Source organism: Chenopodium quinoa, unplaced genomic scaffold (genome assembly GCF_001683475.1).
Source record: "Chenopodium quinoa cultivar QQ74 unplaced genomic scaffold, ASM168347v1, whole genome shotgun sequence".
NCBI classification, from domain to species: domain Eukaryota; kingdom Viridiplantae; phylum Streptophyta; class Magnoliopsida; order Caryophyllales; family Amaranthaceae; genus Chenopodium; species Chenopodium quinoa.
The window spans coordinates 7,457,978-7,473,761 of NW_018742914.1; the positions used below are offsets into that span (position 1 = coordinate 7,457,978).

Below are 15,784 nucleotides of genomic sequence, written 5' to 3' on the forward strand. Positions count from 1 at the left end.
CAAAAATCAATATCCTTCTCAAAATCAAATACTACTATCACCATAAGTCCATATTAAAAAAAGTTTACAATGTAACATCGAGAAAAATACGAATAGTGTCCATATTAATAAGTGCTTAGCTGATAAGAGAATTGTTCCTATTTATGCGAACCAGGCAATATCAAAACTTAAAAATAACAACACTCATTGGAAGAGCTTTCCTTCCAATCAAGGCTTAACTCAATTTAATTTGAATTAGCCGGAGTTTAGTAGACTTTGAATTACTTACGCTCCTAATTAAAAAAAAAAATGAGCTAAAAAATTTATAACGGGTGAACTGGTGAAGCGTTAAGGCTTTGGGTGAACTTTCATATTGCAAAAGGGGTTTGGTTTAAAATCGGCAGAACTCTCTTTGTAACAGTAAACCAGCAACACCATTATCAGCCATTTCTGAAGCTCTTGGTATATTTCTCTGATTCTCTCCTCTTTACAACTTTCGTAATTCTTTGCTTTCTATCATTCGTAGCCTTCATATTCTTGATTTCTTGAATGTCAATATTCTTGTATTATACATTCTTTTTTCAATTTTCTGGGCTGCTGTCTTTGAAATCATACTTAGGTTTAGGTAATTTTTAACAAATTTTGATGTTCCTTTTATTCAAATTTCTCGTATAACAATTTATATGTGGGTGTTTTTATTTTTTTGATTTTATAATTTAAATTTAGTTTGGGTTTTTCTGTTTTTTTTCATATTTTATTAAATGGGCATTCATATTTTGTACTCTAATTTGGTCAAGTATACCAAGAAATGTAATTTGAGTATGAATTATAATAAATAAATTTGGGGTTTGATCTTCTGTTTAATTGGTTTCCCCCCTTTGTGATTTTGTTGTGATGGAATAGATTGCTATAATAATAGATTATGTCTTTGTCAAAATTTGTTTTTGTAGGAATTGTAAGGGAGAAAAACTGTAAAATTGGTAAAAATGATTGATGTTTGGTTTAGCAGCTGGTGTTTTAATTATTATGGAGTATTACTTGTATTTTTTTAGGGTAATCCTGCATTATGCCATATGTAATAATGGTTCTTGTTTGCATATAGCTAAAGCTTCTTCTTGCGTAGCTAGCTTTAAGTCGCGGCCGAAAGAAGCATGGGTCCGCAGCAGTGTAAGGTCTGCAATGATGCAAAATCCAAATACAAATGTCCAGCATGTCTTGTACCATAGTAAGCAAACAAATGTTGTATCAACTGTTTAGGTTACAAGCTATTAGATATAACCTCCCTCCTCCACATTTGGTGTCGGTTTTTGTAGTCATTGTTGATTGTATTACGGACTTACGGTGTAGTTTATATTCATTTTCTGCTGATGTTTAATTATTGTGTCTTCTAAATTGCAGTTGCTCCCTTGCTTGCTTCAAGAAGCATAAAGGTATGACTATTGTTTATGGAGTTGTCCTCATTTATATACTATGGAATTGACATTGTGTTTGGATAGCCATGGTGGAGTGAAGGGTAAGGGAGAAGGAGAGAGAAGGGATATGAGAGAGGAAGGAGGAGGGAAAAAAGTGAATTAGCATTATCATTCCGAGTCGTTCCAACTTCAGAAGGATTTGGTTATTAAAAGAAAAGGGAAATCGGGTTCCTACATTTCTCTTCCCTTTCCTTGCCTCCATCTATGTCTAATCATCCATATTAATGAAAATGGAATCCTCACTTTCCTTTCCCTAAAATTTCCCGCATCCAAAAATTCTGTAAAAGTGAAACTATGTAATTTCAAGTTTGTTGAAGGTTCCTTTACAATATCTACAAGTTTGCTATTACTTTTTAGTTAGTTGAGAAAATGAGACAATGTTTTATTTTGACAAGTGTATGTTGTGATCAGAGCAAGAAAACTTTGTTAGGGTGAAAGGTATGCTTGATGATATAGCTATGCACTCTTTGTTTGTTGTCAAGATGATGGCTGATATGTGCTTATTTTATGTCAGAAACTCCTTGTGCTTCTGCGAAGTCAGTGGTGTCTGATGAAAAACCAAGTAACAACCTGTGTATCTTTGACTACACTGATATTGATTATTATTTTGGTGTACCTTGGTGCTTACTTCTGGTAATGATTGGTATTTCAACTGTGCAGAAACACCTACCGAAACTCCTTGTGCAGCTTCTAAAGCAGCAGTGTCCGATGAAGAACCAAGTACAAATCTTTATAAACTAAAAGATTATTTGTTATTTATTGTTGTTTTCGCATTTTCTGGTTATTACCTTTGGTAATGAATGATCTTTCTTTCATCTGTGCAGAAACATCGTATGCTATACCTGTATCCAGTGATAAAATACCAAGTAAGAAGCAGTTGTCTTATCAATATCTTCTAGTTTTTCAGTGGCTTCTGTCTATAATACGAAGTATATAGAATGATCTTATTTGAAGTGTGGTATAGTATGCCCTTCATTTGGTAGCCTTTTTAAAAAGTTTCACATATTGCAATTTTCGCTCTTTATTTGAAATTGGTTGAATATTGTTTTTAAAATTCTCCATAGGCTTGATAAAATGTACTACCTCCATTTTTATTTAGCTGACACCTTTCTTTTATCACATTTGCCAACGCACTATTTTAATGATTAAATATCTCTAATTCTCGACATTTCAAAATTATAAAAAGAGGATATTAATAAAATATACATTGAGACGATTCAAATAAAATCACACTTGACTATGTTTTATCGCAGCTATAAATCACAAAAGCTAGTCAGATGGTGTTAACTAAAAACGAAGTATTTCACTAAGGAGTATCAATATTAACAGAGAAAGCATTTGGCTCTCATGACCTATATATTTTCTTATGTTACATAACTGCATTATTATCCTGACATTGCTGTCAATGCTATGTGAATTGAAATTATGTACCTGAATTGTCTTTTAATATATGGCCTATTCATCTACTAATTTTTTATTTATTTATTTTCTTTTGTGATTTTGACAAACAGTGATTCCTCAAACGCTTACAGAAAGACCACTCTTCATTGATGAACCATGTGAAGTCTTGGATAAAGCTAAATTGGAATCCATAGGTATGACTCATCAAGTTGTCAAGTTGACTAGAAAGGGCTACTCATGCGTAGAACTTGTTTGAAGGTCTGAGTGTTTTTGGAGGTTGTCAAGTAGTCCTTCAATTCCATTCCAAAATATTAGTCGTTTAGCTAATTCGATATGATCTATTAAGTAAGTTGACAATACCAATACAACATTAAATGTCATTTCTATGTATTGCGTTGGCATATAATCATGTTAATATAGTTAATGATCAGCAGTCTGGGTTTGCAATTGAAAGCTTATGCTCTACATGCTTCAATCCTTACTAAGAGCATTATTAAGACACAATAGACGAATGACAATGCTGGTTTCTTTCTTCTTAAGTTCTGTCTGTCCTTTGTCCTTAATTTACATTGTCATTAATTTAAATGGAGTATTTTTTTTTTTTATTGAAAATGAGAATTTTCCATTCACAAGAAGGGTTTAGAACTTTAGATCTTTCAAGTGCTTCTTATACTTTTTAGTTTTTCACTAGTAGTTCTCTCTCTGCAGATTGTTTCCACCACCATCTCACTATGTAGAGCATTATACAGCACTATTCTGTGATGATGTTGGTTACTTAAGTTTTAAATTATCTTGAGGCATTTATTGAGATTAAGATAGTTTTTTGAGCTCAAAAGCATTCAGAGTGTGTTATCAGAACTAAAAATTAATAAATCTTATCTGTCATCCATGAAGTAGGGTCTGAATCTTTTCCGTGCTGTCTAGTTATGCATATCACACAGCTATCTTTCTGTGCATCATGTCCATCGTTAACCCAAAAGTCAATCAGCACAGGACATTTTTCGTATCATGACTTTTGGGACTGGCAACTCAGGATTTATCGGAAATTTAGGCCTCTTCACACTTTTTTCCTCAATTGTTTCAGTGGCTTCTTCTGAAATTCGAGATGCTTTGAAGAGTGAAGACCTCCAAAAGCTCATCTGCAGCATAGATGATTCCCCAAATGCTTTGGAAGTAAGTGAATATTATATTTTCCTGAGGCAAAAAACCTTTTGCTATTTTCAAGAGTTAGGTATTACTATTTCAAGCACTGTATAATGGAATATGCTTATGCCACATATCTCAATGATTTCAGGAGCTTGAAAAGATAATGGATGTAGATGTGTTCCGCATATTTTCTGACAAGGTAATCTGATAGTGCTATTTCCCTAGTCTTCCTACTACTCCCTCGGTCCCCAATTGTTTGCCCCAAACTAAAAAACCACTTTATTAAGGCTTGGGCAAAAAAGTGTGCACATGGGTTGACACAAATATCAATGAGGAGAGAGATAGAGAGAGTGTAAGTGGAAAAACATGCCAAAAGTAGTATGGAGCAATCTTTTAGGGACATCTAAAAAAGGCAAGTGGAGCAAACAATTAGGGACAGAGGGAGTATGACAGTAAGACTTGTCCATCCTACCTTTTAAGCCTGCCATTCGGCTGTGTCTAGGCTGAGGTTTTGTAGAAGGAAGCTTGTGGGCCATTTTGCCCTGAGTGAAGGGCCTGCCTTGGCCTGCTTCCATGCCTTCGTGACCATTTGAGTGAACTATGGTTAATATTGGTTGCTTTACTTGATTTGATTCACGAATTCTTCGTATTAAACTTCTCACACTCAATTTTCTTGTTTACAGGTATTGTCTGCAATGAATCCCTAGGAGAGTGTCTAGCCACTATGTTAGTGCAATTTTTGGTGAGTTTCTCTGTAGCAACATCCAGTTTGAGCCGATGCAGATAGATGTATCATGTATGTACTTGGTCAGACTATAACTGAATCAAGATGAACGAAGAAGAAGAAATTTATTGGATGTCAAGTGACCCCTTGTTTCCATTCCTCAAGAGATCATCAGCGGAAACAGTATTTTCTTGCGAGTTCAAGTGTTGTGGCGTTCTGTATTTTTTGTTAACTAGGTAATTGACTGGTTGGCTGACTATAAGGTAAAACCTGTTGGCTAAAAAAACATCGTGACGCATTAGAAGTGTTTGTGAGGTTATCTAGAAGCTTACTGCCAAAGCACAATCAATAGATCAAACAAGTTGCCAAAAAGGTTGTGCATTGAAATCTTCTTGTTTTTCTATCAATCCTAATCTAATCCTGTTGTCTTGTACTCGTATTGGGGTATGTAGTACGAGTCGAGTATGTAGTTAGCTAAGGCATGTTTTTTACTCGTATGAGTGTATGATTTGTTTGGCATAAAGAATTGTGATTGCGGTAAATATTTTAATGAGTAACAATTCACGTATAAGAAGGGAAAAAAAAATAGAAAAGAAGAAAGGGAGAGGTTCCTGTCATGAACAGACATAACCATAAACATTAGCTCGAGACTTACTTTGTATAACAGTGAGCTTACCATGTTACATGTTTGTAATTCTCAAAAATTTCATATAAACATTGTTACATTACCATTGTTGTTTTTACTGTCTGCCAAAATGCTGCTGTCGAGTTCGAGTATATGAATTATGTATTAACCTGGATAATAACTAGCTAATTGGTATATCAAGCAAGAAGGCACATACAGATTCATGAAGGCAATTCTTCTCAACCTCTGCATATTCTAAGCTTTTGTTATCTTTCTGTTAGTTCAACTCTGTATTTGTTGTTTGGCATGGTGCAATGCAATCGGCAGAAAGCCCGTTTATCAATTTCTACCAACTGTAAGATATTTGCAATTGTGTTGCACTGCACCAAACAAAATCACTAGCTGAACAAAAGCAAAATTATCGATTTTTGTAGAATAACATATACATGAGACTTTCTTCACTTGTTAGTTTTGTGTTTTTTCGCGGAAGATTTGTGCTCTGATCGCTTGAGGCCAGACTTGAGGGGGGGAAACAACTGTAAGGCCTCATGTTACAAAATTTTGCAGGCAATAGCCTTTGGCCGTTTCTCTAACCAAAAATATCAACCTGCTGCAACAGAAAATCATCTGTAAGTATTCTAAAACATCGAAAAACAAGAATTGGGTAGTAACTCAGCCTTGCTCTATTTGGTTCGATCAGATAGTTAAGCTTACGTCATTGATCATCATCGACTTCACTTTTGCTTGTGCTTGGCCCAGGTTGGCCGTCGCTTTTGCTAGTGCTTGCTGGTTTGCTTGACCCAGGTTGGGAAACAGGCTGGTTCTGTCAACAAACCAAGATCTTTCATTAGCACAAGGCCAAACAAAGCATTACCAACATCTTCCAACATTAATACAATGTAAGAAAATTTTTCAATACATGCAGAATTTTCAGACAGTTGAAGACACAGCTGGTATCTTGACACTCTTATTCATGTCCAGAAAAACGTAGTTAAGACTGAAAAACACAAAATGTTGATGTTCTGTCATGTTTTTTAGCATAGACATATTGGACGTTCATAAATATCCCCCAAAAATTACATATATTAGGCAGAGTTACCTGAGCTGCTTGCATCTGCATTTGCATTTGCATCATCTGCATCTGTTGGAGAGCCATGTATTGCTGATACGGGTCAGCCACGTTAGGAAGTTGTGGCAGGCCGGGACTTTGAACAGGAACTGAGCTACGGACAGAATCTGCTTGAATGCTGGTTTGGTTTACAGAGAAATTGGAAGCAGGAGAAGAAGGCATATGAATGGGCGGGACAGTGAATCTTGGACCAAATTGAGGCCCTGCTGCAGTTGCAGGAGAGCTTGTCAAGTTAGCAGCAGGCATATTGGGTGGAAATGGCATCATCGGGCGATTCATCCCCACATCCATTCCCATACCCATCCCCATTCCCATCCCCATTCCCATTGGTGGCATGTATTGTTGCTGCATTCCAGGGTACATCATCGGAACCATCCCACATCCCATTGACATCATCTGGTAAAAATTGATCAGCTTCAGTTTCACTGACACAAGTATAAGGGTATCAAAAGGAGGAATAGAGGGTAATACCTGAACTTGCATTTGCAGTGACTTCAAATATTCGATTGCCTCATCAAGCATTGAAGCTTTATCTGACTGTATTCAAGGACGAAGAAAACTCTAGTAAAATGTTGTGTGTATTTGTATATCAATTCGTTTAGCCTGTTTAATAGGCAATGAATGATAAATGACGATAATGTTAATGATAATGTACTTACATGTAACTTTGTAAGGAACCACCAAAGTTCATGGTAATGTAACTCCATCTCCAAGGAACTGTCTTCTTTCATAAACTTTCATTACCACTCAATAAATATGCCACCTCAAAGGCGGTAATGAAATTTATAAAGAAAAGCACAAACTCAGGGATAATGTTCCATTAACATAAACTTTGGATGAACTTTCCTTACAAAATTATTCATACTTTTTCATTACAATCACCATTTACTACTACAACCGAACTAGCCATGTAATGATGCAAGTATATAGGAGTATAAGATTAAGTCTTTATACCTTGTTGCAACGAGGAATGAGTTCTTGCAATGCCTTCATCTTCTCATTAATCCTGTCTCGACGTCTCTGCAGTCCAACACTTGAATTATCAGAGAGGAAACTTCAAGAATACAGAATTTCTATTTGAAAAAAACAGGATACTCACCCTCTCAGAGAGGTTGTGGACCTCTGCAGCACGAGATCTCTTCGAGCCATGTGAGCCACGGGAATGCTTCTTGTCATCGTCATCATCACCTTCAAGCTCTACATCCTTGTGTAAATTTAAATTCGCTGGTTAGTTTGTTGAAAACATAATATCATAGTGTTCAAATATATCTTATGCAGCAAAAGAAATGGAAAATGCTTTGTATGACACAGCTTTTCAGCTTGTTTTTTTGTTTTCTCTACCTTTTAAAAAAATTGAGATATTTTTTTCATAAAAGTATTTGTTTATATATTTTCTGTCGAAAATATACCAACAACTAAAGTTGTGACATAAAGTAAACTGAAAGAGATTTCCAGACATGACTAGCTATGAGCGTGCTAACCACCCTAGTTTCATGAAAGAATTAACAAATGTTACATAAGAAAAGCCTTTGGTTTGAGTTTTCATTTAGCTTACTTATGCTTTCGACCTTACACCGAGATGCAAGACATGGAGGGTAAATGCACCTTAAGAGTCACAATACTTTGTCACAGAAATCACAAGAAACTAGATGAAACCCGTGCGATGCACGGATCGATCTATTTTTTTTTAAAAAAAATTATTCATATTTATGTAATTACATTTGTTATTTTATTAGTTGTATGTAATATATCATTTTCTCCGTATTTGTTTTAAAGTATTAGATAAAATTTCTAATCTCAAAAGATAATATTTCGTATTTAATTAATATAACCGTTAAAATCTCATTGGTCATTTATTCTTATGTGGCACTTGAATTATTTATTGGATATAACTATAATTTATAATCTTACGTGGCACGTTAACTAATCTTAGGTGGCATAATCCAATTGTAGCGTTTAAAAAATATTAATCCTGTGTGGTGCTCTAATAATTTTTTAAAAATAAAAATCCTACGTGGCGCTCTAAAATCTCGGGAAAAACTCTCCTTTATATATATATATTAGATTATACTATCGTTGTCCATATATCATATTATGGATACTAACTAGTTTAATTGGTTGACTCTTTCTACAACAAAAGCATTACTAAAATTTCAAATTATACAATCAACGTGTGTATTTTCAGACGGAAAGAATATGCTATCCCATTAATAACCTTTAGATAAGAGTGTGGAACTTCTTAGCAACCTCTACAATAAAAATATAAGCTTATTTGTGTTTGTCTAGTACAGATTACAGAGTAATATCGAATGTTCAATTTAAGCTAAACAAATTAGCCTTCTAATGAATATGCCATGTAGGAAATAGTATTAAGAAGACAGAAGTCACACACTCATACATGATATTGTCTAGTCTGAATTTTTCAAATTTGATTATAATAAATTTATGTAGTAATTTAATGCAATAAAATGAAGATAACATAGCCTAGTATCTTCTTTATGAGTTTCACATAAAACGAACAATGGAGTTAGGATTCTTAGGAAAGAGCACCGTTTCTAAGTTTTGGCTGCATTTCAATCTATAGATTACATGGTTCAGCTTAATGTGTGAGGAATAAATACTAAAAATAGGAATGTAATTTAGGGACGAAGGGAGTACCCCTTATCCCTTCAAAATTACAACAAGGGCACATTGATCTCAGTAAGGTTTTAGCAAAGGTACGTCCTAAAAGGAGGGTAAACACACCTTTGGGCATGTTATATGATATAGCTTTTGATCATCTCTAAACGAGGTTAATCATCCCGATTGGGCATATATTTCATAATAAATACAATTAATATAATCACGTGAAATCTAATTAGCTTTCTTTTAATATCTATTTTAAAAACGTCAAATTTGTTCCTACCAATTAGACATTTATGCATACAAAATTAAAGATACGAGTATATACTTCGTATATTTTAGAACGTGTCTTAGAGATTGTAAAATAAGGACAACGAGAAACTGTAGATATTTTCCTTTTTCTTTTTTTTTTGAAAGAAGAAAGAAAAAAAAAGGTGTGAAAAGAAAGAGGTTAAAGGATAGAGAATATATGCGGCAAGTCACACCCACATGGGCACATGAAATAGTAAGACCCATGCTACGACAGTGAAAGTGGGCCTTAACCACTTAACTCCAATCCATAAACACAGACCACACGACAAATCTCACCCAAACTTTTATACTTGTCAATTACTATCCCTTAATTTTTTTTATTTTTTTTATACACATTCTAGTATACTACCCCTTAATTTTGTATACTACCTCCGTTTCATATTATTTGCAACGATTAGACACTTTTCCTCTCTACTTTATGTCAAATCGTTGCAAGTAATATGAAACAAAGGTAGTATTTGAAGTAAATTATCCACTTCTCTGTCTCTTAATGTTTGTCCTATATTCAATTTAAGACCTTTCGACACAAAAAAAAAAAAAAAATAATAATAATAATAATTTTTCATTTTGATCAATGAATTATACTTTAACTCTCATTTTTTTTTTAAATAAAAATTCACTTTAGTTAAAAATATATTTGGCCTGGGGTGAATAATTAGGGACGGAACCCTCTATCTTGAATACTTAGCGTATTTTGACTTTCACATTATATGTACATTAATTTTAATTATATTTTCTTATAATTATATATTTATAAAATATAATTGTGTAATACTTTGAGGATAGATAGTCAAATATATACTCTATTCACAATTAGATTAGTAACAGTTGTAAATATTCAAGAACGGAGCCACAACTCTACTGCTGGGATTGATTCTATTCTATTTTACTTGTACATGATTTGATAGCACCGCCGTAAAACTCACCACTCACAGTACTCATTATGACTCTCTACACATGGCACAATCAATGCTTGACATGTCAGCAACAACCTTGACCAACTTCAACCACGTATACAACAAGAAGCAATAGTTCTCCATGTAAAAAAGGCATAAAAGCACCCCCAAAAACCAATAATTAAAGTCTAAAAAGGGTAAGAACTAGGAAGTCAAATTTTAACATAAAAAATCACCCAAATTTGAAATAGGCCGTATTAATCATAACATTTTTCTTTAATATTCGTTTTATTACGTATATTAATTGCAACACTTTTATATTTGGAAAGGATCTATCATTACTTTATAATTTCTCTCTCCCGCTAATCCTACTTTCACAAATATTTTACTCCGTATTACTTATCTTTCCTACCAACCTGACTTATACTACGAGTACTTTTTTTTAAATTTCTCTCCTACTAACCATACTTCATATTATTAAAAATCCTATTTTAGGCCCTACCCTATAAACTTTCTTAAACTTTGTAAACACCCTTTAATACAAAATGGAGGGAGTATAACACGCTATACGAAATTTTACCAAAAGCATGTCAAATGGGAAACTAAAAAAATTACACTCGAATTATTTTTTCATTGTTTGATTTGTAAGGGTGAAATATTTATTATTTTCAATAACTTGAAAAAAAAAATTCTCCATATTAAAAAGAAAGAATACCACATTTATCAGGAAATCAATTTTAACACAACAAAAATTGATGTAAGCATAAAAACCTAAATTTTGGTACATTTAGAGGTGTGCCAAAATTAATTTTTAATGTGTCAAAATCATTTTCCCCTTTCAATCTCTCCTAAACCTATAGAAAAAAACTTTTACATGCTCTGTATAAACTATAATAAGATTATGGATTAATACATTTTATTATAATATTAATTTATCTAAACTTATATTAATTTCTTTAAAATTATTTTACTTGAAAATTCTAAATTAATTTTATATGAACTTATCTTATTTCATAACAACAAAACCTTAATCTCAAAATGATTTGAGGTCGGCTAACATGAATCGTCATAAGCAATCTTTGGATATGAAGAAAAGGACATAACATAATAATCATTTAAATAAACTTATTTTATTTTATCTGAATTTATTTAATTTAATGTTAATTTTTCAAAACTTCTATATTACTCAATTATTAATCATACTCCCAGAATTCTTTTCCAATTTAGTATATTAACTAATGGAAATACCGGGAGGGAGGAGATAAAGGCCGCCCCATGGCGTTATTTTACATTTTTATTCTTGGATTTTTTTTTTTTTAAAAATATTTTCTTTGATAATGTTTCATTTATCACCTCCGTTAATTATTACTCTGTATGTACAACTTTGGAATTTTTTATATCTCACAAATTTACCCTAAAGTTATACATAATAATTAATTAACGAATGTACAAATAGTATTTTATTTTTGATATATGAATGTTCAAAAATATTAGGAGTCGCGAAATGGTATTATTGCACCAAAATAAACTAGACAACAAAAGAGGACCCATATTCAATGCAGATAATACACTGAACCTATCTTAAATACTTGCACGACATAGTTAGTTGTGTTATCTTCTTTAATTTTTTTAGCTATATTATTGCATGATTTTTTGTTCCATCATATTCTTTACATTATTAATCTTCCTATACAAGTAATGTAACTTTCTAAAAAAAAAGTTAGTCATATAATGTAAAAGTCAAATTATAATGTACAGTATGTATGATAAATAATTAAAATTAGGAAAATGTTATATATAACACTTAGGTTTACATAAAAAATAAATAAATAAAAAATTATTATCATGCATTTATAATCTAATACCAAGAACATTAAATGCATATTCTTAATATAAGGGCTACATATAGCATTAGGGCATTACCCATAAAATTAACCTAATAAGGAATACTAATTAATCTATATGAGTACTTCATAGCATCCACAAGACTACAATGGTTGTATAAAAGAACCTACTAACAGTTTATAAATAATTACTAGCTATGTACATGCTAGATTGCTAGCCATTGTGGAGCTACAACCTTTGTAGCTAAGCCAAACTACATACCTCTAAGTCTCTAACTCCACTCAACACACATATTAATTTGTTTAATAATTTTTTATGTATTTGTTTGTTTGTTTGTTATTTTAATAATTTATTTATTATAAAAGGATATAGCCTACTATAGTAGAAATGATAGCTTAAATCTTATAACTTGGAGATTACTGATGTGACAACCCAAAGCCATGTAGTTAGCCATCGTGAATGCTCTAGATTATTACTTATTCCATACTTCGTTACATTAACTCTTAAAGACCTATGTTGGCCTTTCCCTCATAAACTCTTTAAGATAGGTAATCACATAATATAACTACACTATTAATATCTCAGTATATCCTTAAACACGCTCAACCAACTAATTTAGTTAACATCCAAATATTATCGACAAACCAATAACTAAAGAAAATCAAACACATCCTATATGCCAAAATGAAGAAGGTAATTAACAAACTCACTTGATCAATGGCCGTTGTAGAAGGGGTCAAAGATACATCATTTTCTCTTCGCTTTCTCTTTCGATCCTCTGCTTCATTCTTAATCCCTTTATCCCTCGCATCTTCAGCGGCGGCCTTAGAAGGGCCGCCGCTATACCCACCAGACGACGATGACACCGTCACCTCCCCACTCTCTTTCCTATCCAACACAAAATCACTGCCACCAATTCCACCACCGCTGGGAAAAGCAGATGATACTTCCCCTAAACTCTTCATTGTCACCAAAGCCGGTGTCGTATTCGAGTCCACCACGGTTAACTCCGGCCTCAAACTCGACGACGCCTCGGGATCTTTCCCGCGCATTCTTGAAAACATTTGAAAATTCTTAGTCGGTTTCGGGGGTGGAGGTACAGGCGGTGGCTTCACTACTACCGCTATAGCCGCAGGAGGCCAAATCTGTTCGGCCTCCTGCGGCTGTTGACGCACTACCGAAGTAGCAGCGACCGCTGGAAGTTGAGTTGGAGTTGTCTGATTATTATTATCACCTAACAGATCACTATACAAGTCCTCTAACGGGTAGTGAAGCCACGTTGCCATCTCATCTTCGGCCATGTATAACTGTTGTTGCTGCTGTTGCTGTTGTTGCTGCTGTTGCTGATACTGCGATTGTGTTTGTTGCGGAGTACTAGACGATTGCTGTTTTCGTTGGTTTGGAGGTTGCGCAACAACTTGACCATCTTGCCATAACAACTCCAGAATCTCGTCTTCAGCCCTGTTCACAATAAGTGACACCCGTATAAAATTACACGTGACTATTAATTCAATCAATTAATCCCGAGCTGAAAATAAAAAAAAAAAAAAAAAAAAAAAGCTCGGAAAAAGTTCTGTACTTGTTGTGATGCGTGACCGTAGATGATGTAGAAATCAGGTGTTGGTCGTCTTCCATTTCGAAATCCGGAACATAATAGTTCATCATGTAAGTATTATTCTTACTATACTAGTAACTTTTCTTTTATATAACTCACAAAAATTTACCTTTTTTGAAACTGCAACAAGAATAAAATAAAATTATTAACCAAAAAAAAAAAAAAAAAAAATTCTGTACTAGTAGAGAAAATAACATTAAATTTCGAGAAAATTGGAGAAGGTACTAGAAGAAAAGTGGTAGTACCTTGTAAAATCACCGGCATATATATATAAATACAATTTTACACTAGAAAACAGTTAAGTATAAAAATTCGCCGACTTAGTAAAATTAATCGACGAATTTTCAGAGAAAAAAAATAATAATCCCCTTTTGAGTTTTTTCTACAAACGACAAATAAAATGGAGTAATAAATTTACAGAGGTGAGCAATGAGGCAAGCTAAATAGGGAATAATAATTTATTTTTAAAAAAAAAAAATTGGAATTGGAAGGTTTTTTTATTATTAATTTTTTTTTTTTTTTTTTTTTTTTTTTTTTTTTTGGTTGTTGAACTATTTTGGTATATTTGGGGATAGAAATGAGGAGGAATAAAAAAAATAAAAAAATTGTGATTAGTTTTGTGGGTTATTTGAGCGGTGGGTGGGGGAAACTTGAGAAGAAGATAAGATTTTCTTTGTACAAAGTTAGTACATTTTTGTGTGTGTTTTTATACTCTGAACATTGTCTCTTCGAATAGGAAAAAGTTTAAATGGGAAACACGTTCTTTGCTTGATACACTGACGAAAGAGTTTTTATACCTTCGTTCTATAAATATCACGTTTGTCTTTTTTGGTTTTAATTACGATTATTGTAACCATTCTGTTTAGCATAAGTTTACTACTCTTATCTTTGTTTCTCTAGATGTACGGTACCTGTAATCGAACTGTTTTCGAACTGGTTGGATCCAAAAAAAAAAAAAAAGAATCCAAATCTGATCCGGAATCAATTCGAAGTTAACTCGAATCATTTTTACTCGGTAATTTACGATCCAAACCCAACTTGATATCGACTCATTGTTTATCTGAAATCAATCCGTAATTAACTCGAAATCGATTTTACCCGGTAATTTACGATCCAAACCCAACTTGATATCGACTCATTGTTTACCTGAAACCAATAAAACTCGATAATTCAAGACCTAGATTCAATTTAACCCGAAACAAAATCTACCCGAAACCATTTAAACCTGAGAATACCTCATTTTACCCGCCCCTTATTAGACCCGATCCAAAACTACCCACGACCCCATTAAACTCAACCCAAAGCTTATTAGTTAATTAGCTATCGACTTATTGATTATAGTGGAGACCAAAGGAGAATTTTAAATAAAATAAAAGTGTAGTTAATGAGGGTTATATTTAATTGTTAGTAGAAGAGAGAGATTCTAAAACACTTGTTAAATACACTTGTTAAATAGGGTTGATATATAGGAGTGAACGATAATTAATATACTTGTATAGAAAATAGCTCAATAATGGGTTTAAAATTACATGATTGATTCAAACTAAGATCTAATCAAAACTAAATTGATTGTAACTGAAACCTAACTGAATTTACCTGATCTAAAGTTTATTAAAGCCATTTTGACCCAATTACACCCAATTAAATCCGACTTCGAGCTCCCCTGATCAACTCGATATGACTCGACCCAAATTTGTTTGTACCTGACCATACCTGGACCCACCTTTGACTCGAATATAATTAAACTTGATCCGACTTGATTTGGTTTGTTAGGATAAAATGACCCGTCATTACCCGATCGAAATACCTCAACCCATTGTGGGTCAACCCAAACTACATCTAGGTACCCGATTGGACACCTTTAGATGTATCCGAGGAGAAGATTAAGAAGCTTAATTCTCGCTGATTAGAGGTGATCATGGGTCATGCTGAGCTTTGCCTAAAAACCGGCCCATTTTAAGCCAAAAATCGTTGTCCAATGTCAAGTTGGGCTAGGTCGGGCTAAAAAAAACCCTAAA

The 15,784-nt window shown here is 33.3% G+C and overlaps 2 protein-coding genes across 5 annotated transcripts; one reads left to right on the top strand and one right to left on the bottom strand.

Moving 5' to 3' along the window:
- The first annotated feature begins 203 nt into the window (after positions 1-203).
- Positions 204-5,261, top strand: LOC110728107 (zinc finger HIT domain-containing protein 3-like). 3 transcript variants are annotated; one of them, XM_021907744.1, is made up of 10 exons: positions 204-441; positions 1,103-1,204; positions 1,378-1,409; positions 1,966-2,013; positions 2,112-2,171; positions 2,276-2,317; positions 2,963-3,046; positions 3,937-4,025; positions 4,147-4,197; positions 4,682-5,261. In XM_021907744.1, the coding sequence occupies exons 2-10, from the start codon at positions 1,131-1,133 to the stop codon at positions 4,703-4,705; spliced, it is 504 nt and encodes a 167-aa protein (XP_021763436.1). In that variant the 5' UTR covers positions 204-441; positions 1,103-1,130; the 3' UTR covers positions 4,706-5,261. The 3 variants fall into 3 exon arrangements, with proteins under 3 accessions (XP_021763436.1, XP_021763437.1, XP_021763435.1); XM_021907745.1 differs by having other exon boundaries at positions 1,107-1,204; XM_021907743.1 differs by having other exon boundaries at positions 205-441; positions 1,082-1,204.
- An 88-nt stretch (positions 5,262-5,349) lies between these two features.
- LOC110728106 (transcription factor PIF1-like) lies at positions 5,350-15,100 on the bottom strand. Of its 2 annotated transcripts, none has more exons than XM_021907742.1 (9): positions 14,012-15,100; positions 13,731-13,886; positions 12,862-13,612; positions 7,576-7,680; positions 7,431-7,496; positions 6,948-7,013; positions 6,447-6,872; positions 6,062-6,170; positions 5,350-5,954 (listed from the first exon to the last, which is right to left on the bottom strand). In XM_021907742.1, the coding sequence occupies exons 2-8, from the start codon at positions 13,814-13,816 to the stop codon at positions 6,063-6,065; spliced, it is 1,608 nt and encodes a 535-aa protein (XP_021763434.1). In that variant the 5' UTR covers positions 13,817-13,886; positions 14,012-15,100; the 3' UTR covers positions 5,350-5,954; position 6,062. The 2 variants fall into 2 exon arrangements, with proteins under 2 accessions (XP_021763434.1, XP_021763433.1); XM_021907741.1 differs by having other exon boundaries at positions 5,350-5,957; positions 14,012-15,099.
- Between the last annotated feature and the right edge of the window lie 684 nt (positions 15,101-15,784).